At 39.4% G+C, this 18334-nt stretch overlaps 1 protein-coding gene across 5 annotated transcripts in view; it reads left to right on the forward strand.

The window, feature by feature from the left end:
* Positions 1-4052: 4052 nt before the first annotated feature.
* Positions 4053-18334, forward strand: part of ZRANB3 (zinc finger RANBP2-type containing 3) — a 265124-nt gene continuing 250842 nt past the window's right edge. Inside the window, exons 1-2 of one of the 5 annotated variants that reach the window (XM_023542991.2) lie at positions 4053-4185; positions 10190-10357. In XM_023542991.2, the coding sequence (XP_023398759.1) occupies positions 4112-4185; positions 10190-10357 (242 nt within the window). In that variant the 5' untranslated portion in view covers positions 4053-4111. Of the gene's footprint in view, positions 4868-10189; positions 10358-18334 lie in introns of those variants that run through there. The other 4 variants (XM_023542992.2, XM_023542993.2, XM_023542994.2 and 1 more) reach the window with 4 other exon arrangements.

Raw genomic sequence — 18334 nt, forward strand, 5'->3', positions numbered from 1 at the left:
AGGACTGCTCAATGTATTTAAAATAGATTATGGGACATCTGAATAGTAAAATGTTCTAATTCAAATATCAAAAATATATTACAAATCCATCAAGCTTTAGGTGCTTATTATTGTAGCATTTTAAAGAGTGGAAAAAATAAAACTGGTATCACCTCTGCTTTTTTATTTTCTGAGGAATTAAAACTTAATATTAACCCAAGTGAATATAATTAGATATTTTAAAGTGCCAGTAAGGAGTCCAGGTGGCACAATGGTTAAACACTCGGCTGCTAACCAAAAGCTTGGCAGTTCAAACCCATCAGGGAGAAAAGACCTGGCTATCTGCTCCCATAAAGATTAAAGTTTAGGAAACCCTGTGGGGGCAGTTCTACTCTGTCCTATAGAGTTGCTATGAGTTGGAATTGACTCAATAACACACTCTGACAAGAAAACCTCTTTTATTCCCTGTAAGGCATGGGTGTTCTGTATACTCTTTGAAAAGGCCTATTACAATTTTCTTAAATTTTCTACAACACCTGGTTGTACTGGGTTCAATAACTTGGGAGGTCTGTCATAACGTTATCTACCTCAGCTCCTTATTCAGCGTAAGGTGCATCTGTCCTGAGCCCTGGCTGGGGTATTACTATTAAAAAGACTTCATTATAACACTGATTTCATACTAACATTAAATTTATCTGACTGTAAAAACTCCAAGGACACCATTATGTGCGAAGACTGAGTATATTTTCAGAAGTAGCTGGAATGAGAAAGACAGTGCATCTAGCATGCTGTTTCACAGAGAAAGAAATGGTCAGATGTTGGTAAATAATAAGAATCTTAAAATAACAGCAGTGGCAACAAAACTGTAGCCAGTACATGGACCTAATGAATTCAAATTACTTGTTCAATCTAAATTCTGATTTAGAGTTCAAATGTAGTTTGCCTGATACACAATGAATACGGACAGCAGTCAGATAAACCAGACCTTGAAACATACATCAGCCAAATAATATTTAAAAGATACTACAATAGTTTGCCACTGCAACCTGGAGTATACTTTTTTTATTCCAGATAAACAATTTGCAATGTATTCCACAAACACCTGTACTTTAATTCAAAAACAAAAAATTGTCCCCAAGACAAACTTTTTTCACCTGATGACCATTTTGCCACCTATCTTTTGCTTCAAAAAATGGCTAGTTGCCAAATGCACTTATTTAAGCCACCATGTATGTAAGACTCCCATAGCATTCCTCACTAACAGAACATGTTTTGGGGGCTGCACCACCACCGTGTGTGTGGGTGTGTGTGTGTCTGTGTGTGTGTCTGTGTGTGTGTCTGTGTGTGTGAATAACAAACACATCTCTTCATAGCATGAAAATGTTGCTGTTGTTAGCTGCCATCAAGTAATTCTGACTCATGGTGACCCCACACCAATATTAACAAGTTACTGTTTCATCAAACCTACTATGTGTCAGGCATTGTGCTAGGGACTTTATCTCTAATCCTCACATGAGTTAAGCATTATGGCTCCCATTTTACAGAGTAAACTGAATCGAGGCTCAGAGAGGAGTTCCAGAGTTAGAAAGAAAATGTGTACACCTCCTATATTTTCATCAGCCCTTTCTGTACATAAAGCATATGAGATCTGAAACTATCAGCTGTATAATTTATCAATCAACCTACAAGTTTTGGAAAACATTATGCAGAGCCAAGTATGCTACAGGTATATATTGAGGGCTTAGGGAACATAGGAAACCCTGGTGGTGTAGTGGTTAAGAGCTACAGCTGCTGACCAAAAGTTCAGTAGTTCAAATCCACCAGGAACTTCTTGGAAACCCTATGGGGCAGATCTACTCTGTCCTATAGGGCCGCTATTACTTGGAATCGACTCAATGGCAATGGGTTTGGGTTTTGTTTTTGGAGAACTTAGGAGCCCTGGTGGTGCAGTGGTTAAGCGTCTGGCTGCTAACCAAAAGGTTGGCAGTTCGAATCTACCAGGCGCTCCTTGGAAACTCTGGGGCAGTTCTACTCTGTTCTATAGGGTCACTATGAGTCAGAATCAACTCGATGGCAAAAGGCTTGGTTTTTTTGGTAGGGAACTTACCTTCCAAGGTATATTTCTTTCTTTTTTTTGAACACAATCTATGTCAATTCTGTATCAAGTGTACTAGTCATGGAATATGGAAGATCACAGACTTCTAAGATCCTGAAGAAATGGTCTAACCCTCAGTCAAAGCTCAGCTATTTCTTCAGAATCCAAGTTTATTCTGGTAACTAATCTCAGAAATAATCTAGTAGTTTATCTCTGATTATAGGCATGTCTACCCCAGATTACAGAATTCATCATCCATCAAACAGTGGTATTTGGAAAGATCACCTCTCAATCAAAATGTGAGAAGTTATAAATGCAATACCCCAAAATGTGGCCAAATATGCTCTTTTATTAAATTGAGGTGTGTCCAATTACAATTATCATACTGGTATCCTACTATATTGAATATTATGTGGATCTTACTCTTTCAAATTTTGAGTGTACTTCCAATTTGACTTTACATTTTTTCCATTACTCCAAAGTTCTTGTAATCAATAACTTCTATGCTAAAAGCAAATGGTTTCTGTAGAGTTATAATTAGGTGAACTATAACCCTGGAAGTAAATAAGGACAAAGATATATGTATGCATATATGTATACATATGCACACTATCACATATTCACATATACATATATTTTCTTCTGGAAAATCACCTTACTATTTCCTAAAGCTTAAAGCGGGAAGCACCTCTTTTCATAGTGAGTTGACTTGTTAATCCAGGACAATTACACACGGGGCATGATAAACTCAAGAATTTAAGTTTCTTTATAAAAGCAAGCTCTAAAAGCGAAGGCACTCATTTGTACCTACCAACAACAAAAACAAAAAACAAAAAAACCCAAACCAAACAACAAAGAAAAACTTTAAACACACAAAGATTTTTGGGGGCAGCCTAAGGTTCAACTAAGATGTGTGTAAATCTCATCCCCGGGGTCCCTGACACTGACAGCCATTCAACTTTCTTTTTAATATTCCCATTGTGCTTTTTCTGGTACCACAGGCATGGTGTACCGACATTTCACCAACTCGTCGGAATGCCTCATTTTCTTTTTAAAAGAAGCCTTTCTCGAGGAGAAGGCAGCAGCCTCCCATTCCGCACATTCTCCCCGCGCAAAGCCGGGGGCTGCGGCCGTGGGGTGGGCCGGGAAGCCCGGGGCACGGGTGTCAGGCACCCGAGAGAGCAAGACCGCGCACGGCACCCGCTCCTGGCAGGCCTGCTGTGGCTGGCTCCCGAGTCCCTGGGGCTGCAAGAGCAGCTGCAGCAACCAAGGCAGGGACACGGGAACCTTTCCCCTGCCTCCTCCGCTAGGCCTCGAGGGGTTTGCTTTACACATGGCCCCCGGGTGGGGGCGGTGGGCTTACGGTAGTGGCTGCAGCTGCAGCCGCAGCAGCGGGCGAGGCGAGCCGGACTCTCTTGGAACCCGACCTCCCGGAGGGATGGCAGCAACAGGACCTCAGCGGGGCCCCGGCCAGAGCGCCCGCAGCGCGGCGGGAAGGCCACCTTCTCACACACATCTCGCCCCTGTCTGCCTCCTTCTCCGTTAGCGCTACCGGTTGGCGGGCGGGGGAGGGGAGCGAGGCGCGTTATTCCCGGGGAGGGGGAGGGGGAGGGGAGGGCATCTCTTACCCGCGTTACTGAGGAGGAGGAGGAGGAGAAGGCGGTTGGACTGCGGCGCGGCGGGGCGACGGCGGGGCTGGGTGGGTGCAAGTAAGAGTCTTAGAATAGGGAATTAACCCCATCACCAGCCCGGACACCGGCTCCAGCAGCAGCCGCCGCTGGCAGAATCCCGCCCCTTCCCACCACGCACTAGCCCCGCCTCTCCGTTCGCTTCAAGGGGAAGCCGACTAATCATAGGTTGTTCTCCCGAGGAGTGACATGAAGATCGCCCAATCAATCTTGAAGGAACGCCTTTAGCTCCACCCCTTTATCGTCTCCGGAGCCGCGGGAGAGCAGGGCCAAGTCTTCCTCCACCCTCAAAAGAAAAAGGCCCAATCGGTGGCAAGTAGCCGCCCTTGAAAGACGCAAAGGATAACCAATGGTAAAACTAGAAGGACAGCCATTTTGCCCACTTGTAAAAGGGCCACCTTTTCCCACGAGTTGGAGTCTAAGGTAGGGGAGTTTGGGAGGCTTTACTGAGCCGGAAATATTTAAAACAAAGCCGTATTTCTTCAGGGAGTACATATAGGGCTTTGGGGTAAAAGAGCTTATTTTCATCTTCTGTATGGGGGGAAGTGAGGAACGTTGCTTAAGGGGTTGGCCCCTCCCCTTAGCGGTAACGGGCTCTAAGATGAACACCTGGTTTCTCCGGCCTCAGTGGCGGAGGGCGGAGTGATCGCCCTTGTGGCCGGGCGCTGACTACAGTGTCCAACGTGCTTTGCTTCTCTCCTTTCTTTACTTGCCGCGGTGCCTGACGGGAGTTGTAGTTCCGGGAGGTACTCATGCTGGTTGCTTGGCCAAAGGAAGGGGACAAAGTTTTGAATGATTTGGAGTTGAGCTGGGGAAGCAGTTGTCACCAAGGCTGTGGAGAACCCTTTTCACAACCTTAACAGATGAGAAAAGGGATAGAAGGAGCGGTCAGAAGAGTTCTTCCAAAACAGCAAAGGGCTTTACATTTCTGGTTACTTGAACTCTTCTACTTTCAATTTGTCCCCTTAACGTCACTTCCTCTTACGGGCGGACACGTCCTAAACTTGTGGCGCGAGTTGTAGGTTCTGCATCAAATACAGCAGGTATGTCTGTATGGGTGTATAGTCACCATGAGTCGTAATCGACTCGACGGCAACGGGTTCAGGTCAGTATGGCAGCGGCGTGGAAGGCGAGTCAGTACTTCTTGCATGGGAGATTGGACAAATTTAATTGCATTTTAAGAAAGAGTGGGTGAAATGAGTTGGGAGTAGTTACTCCATAATGTCACTTTCCACGCATGTATTTCAGCTCGGGAGTCCCGTTTTTCTTAGCCTGCTGACTATTAGGTTGCACCCAACTTTGTGGAGGGCGCCTAAAGCGTTCAGCAGCTGTGCGTGAAGCACGGCTTCTTGTCCTCAGTTTGTCCAAAAAGAATGGGCTGGGAAGTTCCGAGCTGACGTCTCCCACTTTTACAAACACACTAAGGCTGATTTGAAGGGGAAAAGCCGCGGAGAGGATACTTAGCGGTAGGGGGTGGGTACTCAGGATTGATACTTGGGAATGGCCCCATTACCATTCTTTCCTTTAGTAATTCATCCATTGTTTGAGTGATGACTGCATGCCACGTAAGAATAAGGACATCATGATAAAAGACTTAGGAACATCTGGTTTATGCCCCGTTCGGATGCAAGGTTGACTAAAAAAAATATATATATGTTTATGTATATATAAATATAAATATATATATATATATATGCTGTTGAACGTTCCTGTTGAGGTACCTTAGGCAACTCATTGAATAAAAGAGTTGCATAAAGAGTTCTCAGAAAAGGTCACCCCTCCGCAAGCCAGATGCTCATTCTTAATTCTCTTTCCCCATCATTTTAGCTGAGACGTTCTCAGATAAATTCCAACTTGCTTTTTCCCCTGTAATTTTAGCTGAGACTTTCTCTTGTAAATGAACTTGTAAGTATATATTGAGTATCTACTCTGTATTAGGCACTGAACCAGATTTTTGGAGTAGAGCAATGCCAAGAAAGGCAGACTCCTCGACCAAAACTGGTTGAGGAAAAACCAGGCCAAACAAAATTAATGGTAGCGTTACTTCTTTTAACCTCTCCCTAAATTTAGCCAAGTCTTATTTACACGTGTTTTGTGCATTTATTCAGTCTCTTTCCATTTTTACCTCTGGATTAAAATAAGCATGTTTGCTCTATCATATTTACTAAAGCAGTAGAAGCAATAGTAAGACTGTCCAGTAATCAGAAGTGGTATTTATGCACCAAGTAGATGATGTGTTTGATAGTGTAATTCTCGTAGATAAAGGAACCTTTCAGCCAAGCAGTATTGTGGGTCTATCGGGCAAAACTTTGTCTCTTGCTTTATGATGCAGTTAGAATCTTCAGTAGTAGTATAGTCTTCCACGGGTGCTTAGTTTTTGGTGCTGAGCTCTTCCAATGTAAAAGTCAATAAATAGTAATAATGGCACCATTTTATTGACTGTTTCCTGTGAGCCAGGCATGATGTTAAATACTTTAAGTACATTTTCCTTGCAACAGTCTGTAAGTATTGTCTTTAGTTTTTATAGTTTAAGAAATTGGGGCTCAGTGAGGGCAGACAAGAATTTTAGGTCTGAGACCTCTAATTAGGAAATTTTGGAGCTGTAGCTCATACCCACGTCTGCCCGATGCCTTACCTCTTCACCACAGCTCATCCTGCCTCTCGAACAGTTACTAATTAATCTCCCAATATGTGCCAGACACATGTCGTTGTTAGGTGCTGTCGAATTGGTTCTGACTCACAGCGACCCTATGCACAACAGAACGAAACACTGCCCAGTCCTGCGCCATCCTTACAATCGTTGTTATGCTTGAGCTCACTGTTGCAGCCGCTGTGTCAGTCCACCTTGTTGAGGGTCTTCCTCTTTTCCGCTGACCCTATACTCTGCCAAGCGTGATGTCCTTCTCCAGGGACTGATCCCTCCTGACAACATGTCCAAAGTATGTAACACGCAGTCTCGCCATTCTTGCCTCTAAGGAGCATTTTGGCTGAGCTTCTTCCAAGACAAAATTTGTTTGTTCTTTTGGCAGTCCATGGTATATTCAATATTCTTTGCCAACGCCACAATTCAAAGGCGTCAACTCTTCTTCGGTCTTCCTTATTCATTGTCCAGCTTTCATATGCATATGATGTGATTGAAAATACCATGGCTTGGGTCAGGCGCACCTTAGTCTTCAGGGTGACATCTTTGCTCTTCAACATTTTGAAGAGTAGGTCCTTTGCAGCAGATTTGCCCAATGCAATGCGTCTTTTGATTTCTTGACTGCTGCTTCCATGGCTGTTGATTGTGGATCCAAGTAAAATGAAATCCTTGACAATTTCAGTCTTTTCTCTGTTTGTCATGATCTTGCTCATTGGTCCAGTTGTGAGGGTTTTTGTTTTCTTTATGTTGAGGTATAATCCATACTGAACGCTGTGGTCTTTGATCTTAATTAGTAAGTGGTTCAAGTCCTCTTCACTTTCAGCAAGCAAGGTTGTGTCATCTGCATAACGCAGGTTGTTAATGAGTCTTCCTCCAATCCTGATGCCCCGTTCTTCTTCATATAGTCCAGCTTCTCGTTTTATTTGTTCAGCATACAGATTAAATAGGTATGGTGAAAGAATACAACCCTGACGCACACCATTCCTGACTTTAAACCAATCAGTGTCCCCTTGTTCTGTCTGAACAACTGCCTCTTGATCTATGTAAAGGTTCCTCATGATCACAATTAAGTGTTCTGGAATTCCCATTCTTCGCAGTGTTATCCATAGTTTGTTATGATCCACACAGTTGAATGCCTTTGCATAGTCAATAAAATACAGGTAAACATCTTTGTGATGGTAAATCATATAGGAAACAAAAAGGGAGTTAGCAACCAAAAACACAATAATACTAGCTTTTATGTTTACCTGTACCAGAGATCTTTATTTGTTTGTATTACTTTGAGTTACCATGTATTATCCTTTAATCTCAGCCTGAAGGACTTTATCATTTTTTATAGGGCAAATCTGTAAGTGACTTTCTCAGGTTTTGTTTTAATTTTTCCTTTTTTGACAGATAATTTTGCCAGATATAGAATTCTTCATTGATGGCTTTTTTCTTTTCTTTCAGCGCTTTATTGTGTATATGTAACTGTGTGTATATATGTATTTATTTATATATATATACACTTTTTTAATGTATGTATGTGTATGTATATGTGTATATATGTATCTATATCCATCTAATCTGTCTTTCTATCATCCATCCATCCACCCACCCACCCACCCACCCATCCATCCACCTACCCACCCATCCATCCACCCACCCACCCACCCATCCATATCTATCCATCCATCCATATCTATCCATCCATCGTATCTATCCATCCATCCTATCTATACATCTATCTATCCTATCTATCTATCTATCTGTCTCACTGCCTTTTGGCCTTCATGGTTTCTAATGAAAATTTGGCTGTCACTTCTCCCATTGCTTTTAAGATTTTCTCCTTGTCACTGGCTTTTGACAGTTTGATTGCAGTGTGTCACATTGTGGTTGTTTTTGAGTTTACCCTGCTTGTAGTTTGTTGAGCTTTTTGTATGTGTGGTTTTTGAATTTGTGTCTTTCACCAAATCTGAGAGGTTTTCATCCATTTGTCCTGCCCCCATTTCTTCTGAAACTCCTGTAATGTCTATGTTGGTATGCTTGATAGTGTCTCACAGGTCCCTTTGGCTTTCTTTATTTTTCTTCGTTTTTTAAATTTTCTTTTCTTCTTAGACTGTATAATCTCAATTCCCCTATCTTAAATTTGCTGATTTTTTCTTCTGCCTGCTCATGCATGTCATTGAACCCCTTTAATGAATTTTTCATTTTAGTATTTTACTTTTCAACTCCAGAATTCCTATTGAGTTCCTTTTTATAATATCTTTCTGTTTATTGTTATTCCGTACTTGTTTTCCGTATGTTCATTAGTTCTTTGTTTATGGTTATCTTTAGCTCTTTGAGCATGTTTAAGATAGTTAATTTAAGTCCGTTGTCTGGTAAGCCTGATGTCTGGACTTCCTCAGGGATATTTTCTGTCAATTTCTTTTTTCCTGTATTTGGCCATATTTTTCTGTTTCTTTATATGCTGTGTAATATTTTGTTGGCATCTTAGCACTTTAAATATTGTGATGTGGTAACTATGTAAATCATATTCTTATGTTCTTCCCGATCCCCAGGGTGTAAATCATATTCTTATGTTCTTCCCGACCCCCAGGGATTGCTGTTGCTACATACTGAGGACCTCAGTTGTCCATTTGCTTAGTGACTTTTCTAGACTATCCATTTGTTATTAATAAATACTTATTTAATTCTTGAGATTCTTAGGTGGTGGACATGGAAGTTTATTACTTTTGGAAAGGGGGCTAATGATTTATAAGTCTGCAGGTAGTTGAGAAAGAAGCAAACTTGTTTTAAAGGTGGAATGAGATTATGTGTAAACCTAAGGATGGAAAGGTGCAATCTAAATGCAGATTGTTAGAGAAGCATTACAGCGGACTACTTTAACAATACTTTTTCTTGCAGATTTCTAAGAGTTAACAGATACGTGAAATTTTAATGTGGTTGAAAATTAAAATTACATCTGTGGAAACGTAGTAGTGGGTAATGTGCTTATCTGGGAGAATTTGTACTATGAACATAGCTGATTAAGAATTAATTTCAATACTTAAAAACAATTTCATTTAGTAATGGTGAATTAACCTAATACAAATTTTGTTTTTTTGTGTTTTATAATCCCTTGAATGCATTTTTGCCCCACTCTTAGAAATTCTGATGTTATATTTGGAAATGTACATCTATAAAAGAACCAGAAGTAAAAGGACTAATCCTTTTGTAGCAAATTCATCCCTTATTTTCAAAATTATTTAATTCATAAAACTCTAGTTTACTTATAACTTTTTAATTATTTATTTATTGCATGAAGCAGGGTTTTATGGTATAAACCCCCAAAACCAAATCCACTGCTGTCAAGTTCATTCCAACTCCTAGCAACCCCATGTATACAGAGTATAACTGCTCCGTAGGGTTTTCTTGGCTGTAATCTTTACGGAAACAGATCACCAGGCCTTTCTTTTGTAGCACTGCTGTGTAGATTCAAACAGCCAACCTTTAAGTTAGTAGCCAGGGACAAACTGTTTGCTTCACCCAGTTCTACCTTTTATGGTTATGTTATGGCTCAGAATGTGTTAGAGGATGTTGAGTTCCTGTGCAGTACATTAAATAATTGTTTTTGGACTCAGGGCTTTGAATTTCCTTAGTAGCTTATACTAGGAGCATCATTTAACCAGTTCATATCTATGTAGGTAGTATATCAAGGCTCTACATTAGTACCTTAATATTCTTATTTGTGTTGGATTCTGTAACACACTTAGTAATATCTATTTCTTCCATCCCTTTCTTTTTTTATGGTTTCTTTGTTTTCAGGATCAATACGCACGGAATTTGTAAAATGAAAAAGTCTCTTAAGCCTCAGACTTCTTGTATGACAAGTGAATCTGAAAAACCCCTGGATTATTTGCCTGACAAGCTAAGAACAAAGCTGCTTCCTTTCCAGAAAGATGGCATCACTTTTGCCCTTAGAAGAGACGGCAGGTAAAATATTTCTTTCAGGTCATAAAGAAAATGTTAAATTCCCGGTAAGCGTAGAAAAAGACAAATATATTTGAGTTTGCGTGTTTGCGTTTAAACAGAATTTCAAGTTATAATCTTAAAGTGGAGGGTAGTCTTTTTCCTGTGATCTACATGGATATTTATCTTAATATCTAGCCATGTTTTCCCAGTATTAGAAATTAGAAGATTTTTCAATTCACAACAAAGAAAAAGGGAATTTTAAGGAATATTTAACAAAGGTTCTAAATGGGCCTAGTGACTAGTCCCTGTACTTTGGCATGGTAGTCAGGTGACAGCTCAGGGATAAACACAGGTTCTTACTGGTTGATGCATATTTTTTAAAAATCTGTGCAAATTATTCTTTTTGTGTATACATAGTCTTTCATTAGTAGGATTGATTGTATCTGAATAGTTTCATCCGTTTAATATGATTGATTTATACTACAGGTTGAAATATATTGACATAATTCTGATTTCTGCAGATAGTATCTTTGGTTAACTTGATTTTTTTTGGCCACTACATCTTCAGCCTCTCATATACGGACAGTTTTCTAGAACATGTGGCTTTTATATATGACTCATCTCCATTGCATTTTGACTTATCCCACTTGTGCTAGCCACCTCTGCTTGCCTTGCTGTTACTTTCTACTAAATTTATATTTGTTTGCTTTCTTTTTAAGCTTCGTAAAAGCTATGATCTCTTCCATCAGATTGAGCCATTACATGGTTTTCTTTGTTTATAAGGATAGCTTTAAGTCTTGGTTACATAGTCTCCTAGTCACATGTATCATACACATTCCCCCAACATTTTATTAAGGAAAAATTTTAAACGTACAACAAAATTGAACAACTGTTGCAGTGAATACTTGTAGACCTGTAGTTTTAACATTTTACCATACTTACTTTATCACATATTTATCCATTTATTCATCCATCTATCCATCTGTCACATCAGTCCGTCTTACTTTTTTCATTCACCTCAAAGTAAATTGTAAACATTATTAGAAACTAAACCAAACCAATCCCATTACCCCTGAGTCAATTCCAACTCATAGTAACCTTATAGGACAGAGTAGAACTGCCCCGTAGGGTTTCCAAGGTCCTAATCTTTGTAGAAGCAGACTGCCCCATCTCTCTCCTGCGGAGTGGCTGGCTGGTGGGTTTGAACCACCAGCCTTTTGGTTAGCAGCCAAATGCTTAACCACTGAGCCACCAAGGCTCCTTAGACATTATTATAAAACAAACAAACCAAACCTCTTGCTATCGAGTTGATTCTGACTCATAGTGACCCTATGGGACAGAGTAGAACTGACCCATAGACTTCCAGGGAGGGGCTGGTGGATTTGAACTGCCAACCCTTTGGTTAGCAGCTTGAACTCTTAACCACTGCGCTAGCAGAGCTCCAGATACTATTATACTTCTCCCGAGTTACTTTAGTATGAATATGATGAATCAGAATTCATATTTACAGTTTTATTACTTGTTGAGGTTAAATTAATGAAATGCCCCCATCTGGACAAATGCAAATCAACCCCCACCCTCACAGTCAACCAGTGATCTGATGTTTTCTAAACCATAGATTTGTCGTGACTGTTCTAGAACTCATGTAAATGGTATCACAGTACATACTGTTTTTGTAAGACTTATTTCAGTGTATTAAGTTTGAAATTCATCTATGTTGTTTCATGTATCAGTGGTTTGTTTCTGTCATATGCACTTGTATTTACAGGTGTTTATATATACACTCTCTCTCCTCTATATACACACAAGTGTATATATCTGGTGCTTTTTACCTTACACTTGCATCTTCCCAATCTTTCCAGCCTGGATCTGACTTCTATAGTTCTCATTTTTGCTTTTGTAGAGTTAGACCATGTCTTAGCGTGGGTTCTCTAGAAAAGCAAAATCAGTGAAGCATGTATGTAAGTACATATAGAGAGATTTACTTTAAGAAAAATGGCTTATGCAGTTGTGGAGACTGCCAAGTCCTGACTCTCTGGGTTAGATAGACTAAAGCCCCCTGCTGGCTCACATGATCGCAGGGCCCGATAAGCCCAAAATCTGCAGGTCAGGCAACAGGCTGGGGGCCTCTGCTGGCTCACGAGGTTATACGGTCTGGCAAATCCAAAATATGCATGTCAGGTAGTAGACTGAAGACTTCTGCAGGCTTACATCCCAAGAACCAGAGGTCAGGCCATGGGAAGAGTGCAGGGTCAAGAGAGAGTGACCTTTTGCCAGAACACCCGTTTATATACTGAAGGCAGGCCCCACCCCCAAGGTTACTCCGCTTTCAACTGATCTGGCTGCTCATATGAGATCACATAATGGAAGGTGATTAATTACATAGTGTTTGCCAAATCACTGAGAATCATAGTTTAGCCAAGGTAAGGTATAACATTAGCCATCACAGACCAGCTGTACTCCCCCATTCTATATTCGCATGGTCAGTGGACCTTAAATTTCTGAAGATCTCAATCACAATCTTTGTCAGCTTCTCTTTATTTAAACCGCTACTTGCCAGCCCTTAGCTTCTTTAGTTTTTTTTGTAATGTGTCTTTAGGTGTTGAGTTGGCAATATAGCAGAGTAGAGAGAGAGTCAAACCGCCCTTGTTTAAAATCCAAGCTCTGCCACTTGCTGTTTCTTTGATGTTGGGCAGACTTCTCTGACAGTTCAAATGTCAGATTAATCAACTCTAAAAGGGACATTATAATCCGTATTACCACAGATACTAAAGAAGTCTGAGTTCCTTACTAATGCTCCGCTAAAGTACCTTCTCCCTTTTCCTTTGCTAATCTTAGTGATTTCCAAACATTTATCCTTGGATTGTTCACCATCCCTAACAAAATATGAATGTTAGTAGTAAAATCAGGAAACAACAAATATGCGGTATAACGGGAAAAACAGGAGCGAGTTCTTTGTAAAACAAAATTCATTCAGTTTAAAGAACTTCCATTTATTTTGAACTTCGATCTTCCCTGCTCTCTTAGGGTTAGAACTGTCCTTTCATTTATGAAAACATGATGTTAAGAGCTGAAAATTTTTATTACAAATAAAAAGTTGGCAATCTTGTGTTGGTTTCCCATTTATATTTACTTTTTTAACTGGACCATGAAATAAATAATTTCAGGTTATATCTTGTTTTGTCCTTATTCTTCAATAACATTTTAGCTGGCAATGCGACTCTAATGGCTTTTTTTTAAAGCACTTTGATGGTTTTATTCCCGTCTTCTGGCTTCCATTGTTGCCATGAATAAGTGTGCTCTGAGTCTTAAAATATCGCTGCATGGGTAACTTACTGATTGCAAAGGGAAAAATTACAAAGCAGTCAAGCTTGGCATTGCTAATATTGGGACTGCCTGACATAACGTGTCTCCTGATGTACACACAGGAAGCATATGGCGCTGCATAAGCAGCGTTCTTACCGGAAATATCTGATCTGGTGATCATGATAGTCAAATCCATCCAGAATGTGGAACATTTTTATAGGACAACTTACCTGAGCTCTCCAAAGAATTTAAAGTCATGGAAAACTGAAAGAAGCAGTGGGAATATTCTAAATTGGAAGAGACCTGAGAGAGAGAACATCTGAATGTTATGTGTGAATCTTAATTAGATCCTGGATTAGTAAAAAGAAAAGCTTCCGTGGACATTTTCGGGACAACGGGGAACATTTTGGCGTGGACACTTTTTGGATGATATTATTGAATTAATATTGATTATCTTAGTTAAGTAAGGGTGCGTGGTTGAATAGAAGAACGTCCTTGTTCTTGAGATTCATGATAAACAATTTTGGGGCAAAGGATCGTGATATCCGCTGCCTACTGGTGACGTTTTCCTGACAGGGAAGCTTGTGTATATGTTTAGAGAGAGTCAGAGTAGGTGTTCTGGGATATGTTCACAGTGAATCTGGGTGAGCGGCATCACTCATGGTGTTCATTCTGTTGGCTTAAAAATTTTGAAAGTAAAAGGAATTAGTCTAATTCTTGTTGCTTTGTAGGTCATCTGTCTTTTATCTGTAGATGATTTTAAGGTTTTCTGTTTGCCTTTGGAATTCGTCGGTTTCATTGCTATTCAGAATGGTTTTCTTTTTATTTGTACTGTTTGGGATTATTGTGCCATTTTTATCTGAGATTTGTGCCTTGGATTCTGAAAAGTTTTTAGCTGTTATCTCTTCAGATATTTCTTCTTCCTCATTCTATTATCATCTTTTATAATTCCAAATAGACTTATACTTGACCTTTTTACTCTATCCTATGCTTCTATTAGTGTCTCATATTTTCTGTCTTTATCTGTGCTAAATTATGACTATTTTTAAAGGCTCTGTCTTATGGGTCATGATTCAACGAGTCTAATTTGCTCTTTAACTGACGTTCAGTTGTGCGGATAATCAGTGTACAGCTTAATGAATTTTCATGGTAAAACCATCACCAGGATCAAGAAGTAGAACATTAGCAGCACCCCAGAGGTCTCTGTCTTGCTCCCTCCCAATCACTAATGCTGCCCTTCTCTCCAGAGGTAACTACTACCAACTTCTGACACCATAGATTTCTTCTGACTGTTCAACTGGATAATTGTAATCACCCATTATATACTTTTTTGTGTCTGGCTTCTTTCACTCAAATTATTGTGAAATCAGTCCATATCGTTGCATGTAGTTGTAGTTGGTTCATTCTCAGTGCTGTATAAAGTTCCATTGTATATCATTATTCATTCTACTGTTGACGAGCATTGGTTTGTTTCTAGTTTGGGGCTCTTACGCATGGCAGTGCTTTGAACGTTCTTCTACAAGTCTTTTGGTAGACATATATACACATTTCTGTTGTGTATACCGTATTCCAAAGAGAGAAGTTGGAGTGTAAGGTGTGCATATATTCAGCTTTAGTAAATACTGCCAGATATTTTCCAAAGCAGTTGTACCAACTGATACGTGTATCAATAGCATGTTAAGAGTTCCAGTTGTACCACATCCTCACCAACACTTCATATTTTCTATCCCTTTTTTTTTTCTTTTTTTTTTTAGATATTCTGGTAATTATGGTATATATGGAGGTTTTGATTTGTATTTATCTGAAGACAAATGAATTTTAACACCATTATGTATACTTTTTAGCTATTTGGGCATCTTTTTTTTAAGTGCCTGGTCAAGTTTTGTTCATTTGTTCATTAATTAGCTGTAATTTACACTTAATAAAATACACTGGTTTTAGATGTACAGTTAAATGGATTTTGATATATATATGTACATCTATATTTTCAAATATTTCAGTCAAGATATAGAATACTTCTATCACCCAGAATAGGCCCATCCTGCTAATTTAGGCAACTCCAGGTCTGATTTATATCAACAGAGTGTATTTTTATAGTAATTTGGTACTATCTTCATTTTAACTTTCCAGGTTGTAGTGAGTTATTTTAAACTTACAGAAAAGTTACAAGAAAAGTATGAAAAAAACTCTCATATGTCCTTTCCCCAGATTCACCAATTTTTAAAAATATTTTGTCACATTTACTTTATTATTCTTGCTCTCTCCACTCACAACACACACACACACACGCACATACAGTCATGTTTGAGAGGGGTTCACATATGTCATGCCCCTTTAACCCTAAATATTTTTTTTATAGGAACAAAGATATTCTCTTATATAGCCCAAGTATAGTTATTAAATTTGAGAGATTTAACTTTTATATAATAATTTTTTAAAAATAATTTTTATTGTGCTTTAAGTGAAAGTTTGCAAATCAAGTCAACCTCTCACACAAAAACCCATATACACCTTGCTACACACTCCCAATTACTCTCCCCCTAATGAGACAGCCCGCTCTCTCCCTCCACTCTCTCTTTTTGTGTCCATTTCACCAGCTTCTAACTCCCTCTACCCTCTCATCTCCCCTCCAGGCAGGAGATGCCAACATAGCCTCAGGTGTCCACATGATCCAAGAACCTCACTCCTCGTCGGCATCCCTCTCCAACCCATTGTCCAGTCCAATCCTTGTCTGAAGAGTTGGCTTCGGGAATGGTTCTGTCCTGGGTCAACAGAAGGTCTGGGGGCGATGATCACTGGAGTCCTTCTAGTCTCAGTCAGACCATTAAGTCTGGTCTTACGAGAATTTGGGGTCTGTATCCCACTGCTCTCCTGCTCCCTCAGGGGTTCTCTGTTGTGTTCCCTGTCAGGGTAGTCATCAGTTGTAGCTGGGCACCATCTAGTTCTTCTGGCCTCAGGATGATGTAGTCTCTGGTTCATGTGGCCCTTTCTGTCTCCTGGGCTCGTAATCACCTTGTATCCTTGGTGTTCTTTATTCTCCTTTGATCCAGGTGTGTTGAGACCAATTGGTGCATCTCAGATGGCTGCTTGCTGGCGTTTATATACAATAATTTATCCATAGTTTTTTATTTTCAGTGTTTTCCTTTTTCACAAGATCCAGCCCAGTATCCTGTATTTTATTTAATGATATCTCTTCAATTTTCTGTAATGTGGGACACTTTCTTAGCTTTAATTGACATTGGCGTTTTTGAAGAATAGTGGCCAGTTTCTTCAGGATAAGATTCAGACTATGCATTCTGTCCTGGATTAGTACATAAATAAGGTCAAGTTCCTGTAGTTCTCACTCAGGATATTACTTTTGAAGGCACGCTGGGTTTGTCAGCACCTAACTAGTAGTGTTAATTTGATCACTGGATAAAGTGTTATCCATTTCTCCACTGTATTATCACTTTTTGCCTCACAACTGTTGACTGTCTAACAGATAAGGAATGTGAGGAGACAGATTGAGACCATGCAGATATCCTACTCCTTATTGAACCTCCCCTCCTAAATCTAGCATCCATTGATGATTCCTTCTCGAACCAGTTTTTGATGCAATGGTCGTAAAATGGTGATTTATCATTTGGCACTCAACTGTAAGGAAGAACCTTCCTTTCTGCCTCATAAATATCTGTATCTGTCTATCTGCTTGTGCCTGTGTCTCTATCCATTCATCCATTTATCCATCCGTCAGTCCTCAGTATGGATTCCTGTTGTATTCAGTGTGTTATAATCCATTATGTAACATAGCTTAGTTGTGCCTGTTTTAGAACTTGCTACAAATGAATCCATGTAGTTTATATGTATCTGACTACTCTCAGCATGTTTTTGAAGTTCATTTATCTTGTTTTTATCTCTGAAAATAGCACAGTTATTAATTCACTGTTGACGGACATTTGAATTGGAACTCTTATGAATAAAAGTTTAGATAAACATTTTAGTTCTAAGTTGGGTTATGCTCTGTGGCCCAGTTTGAGTCTTTTCTTTTGAGCCGTAATGTTAAGCTCATTTTCATTCATGAACATCATAGCTATATTTGGTCTTAATTCTGTCATTATGTTATTTGTTATGGTTTCCTAAAAATGTTTTTTCTCTATAAGATCCTTGTTTTTTGTTTTTGTTTAGTGTGCATTTTTAGTAATTTGGAAAGTTTGCAAGTTTGAATCCAGTGGCTATCTTAATAATTATAATTTTGTACAAATATGCTTCATTCTTTCTTTTATTACCCACCAAACTACTGCCGTCGAGTCGATTCCGACTCATAGTGACCCTACAGGACAGAGTAGAACTGCCCGATAGAGTTTCCAAGGAGCGCCTGGTGGATTCAAACTACCGACCTCTAGGTTAGCAGCCATGGCACTTAACCACTATGCCACCAGCGTTTCCTCTCTTTTATTAGGTAGTGCTTTTTGGGTTTTTTTGTTTTCTGTTATGTACAGTGACATTGGTATATTTCCTGTTTCTCCCTTTCCATCCTTGTCTCTCAGAAAAATGGTATTAATTCGTTATTTTTACCTTTATGCCTTTAAAAATAATTCTACATGTATTACTTTATCATCTTTAAATGTTCTTTGCCTTTTTTCCCTTTTTTCCTTCTGTTAGGTGTGTATTTCTGTGTTGTCATTGTCTATAGCTATTACATTCTCTTTTGTA

This window comes from Loxodonta africana, chromosome 6, assembly GCF_030014295.1.
Source record: "Loxodonta africana isolate mLoxAfr1 chromosome 6, mLoxAfr1.hap2, whole genome shotgun sequence".
NCBI classification, from domain to species: domain Eukaryota; kingdom Metazoa; phylum Chordata; class Mammalia; order Proboscidea; family Elephantidae; genus Loxodonta; species Loxodonta africana.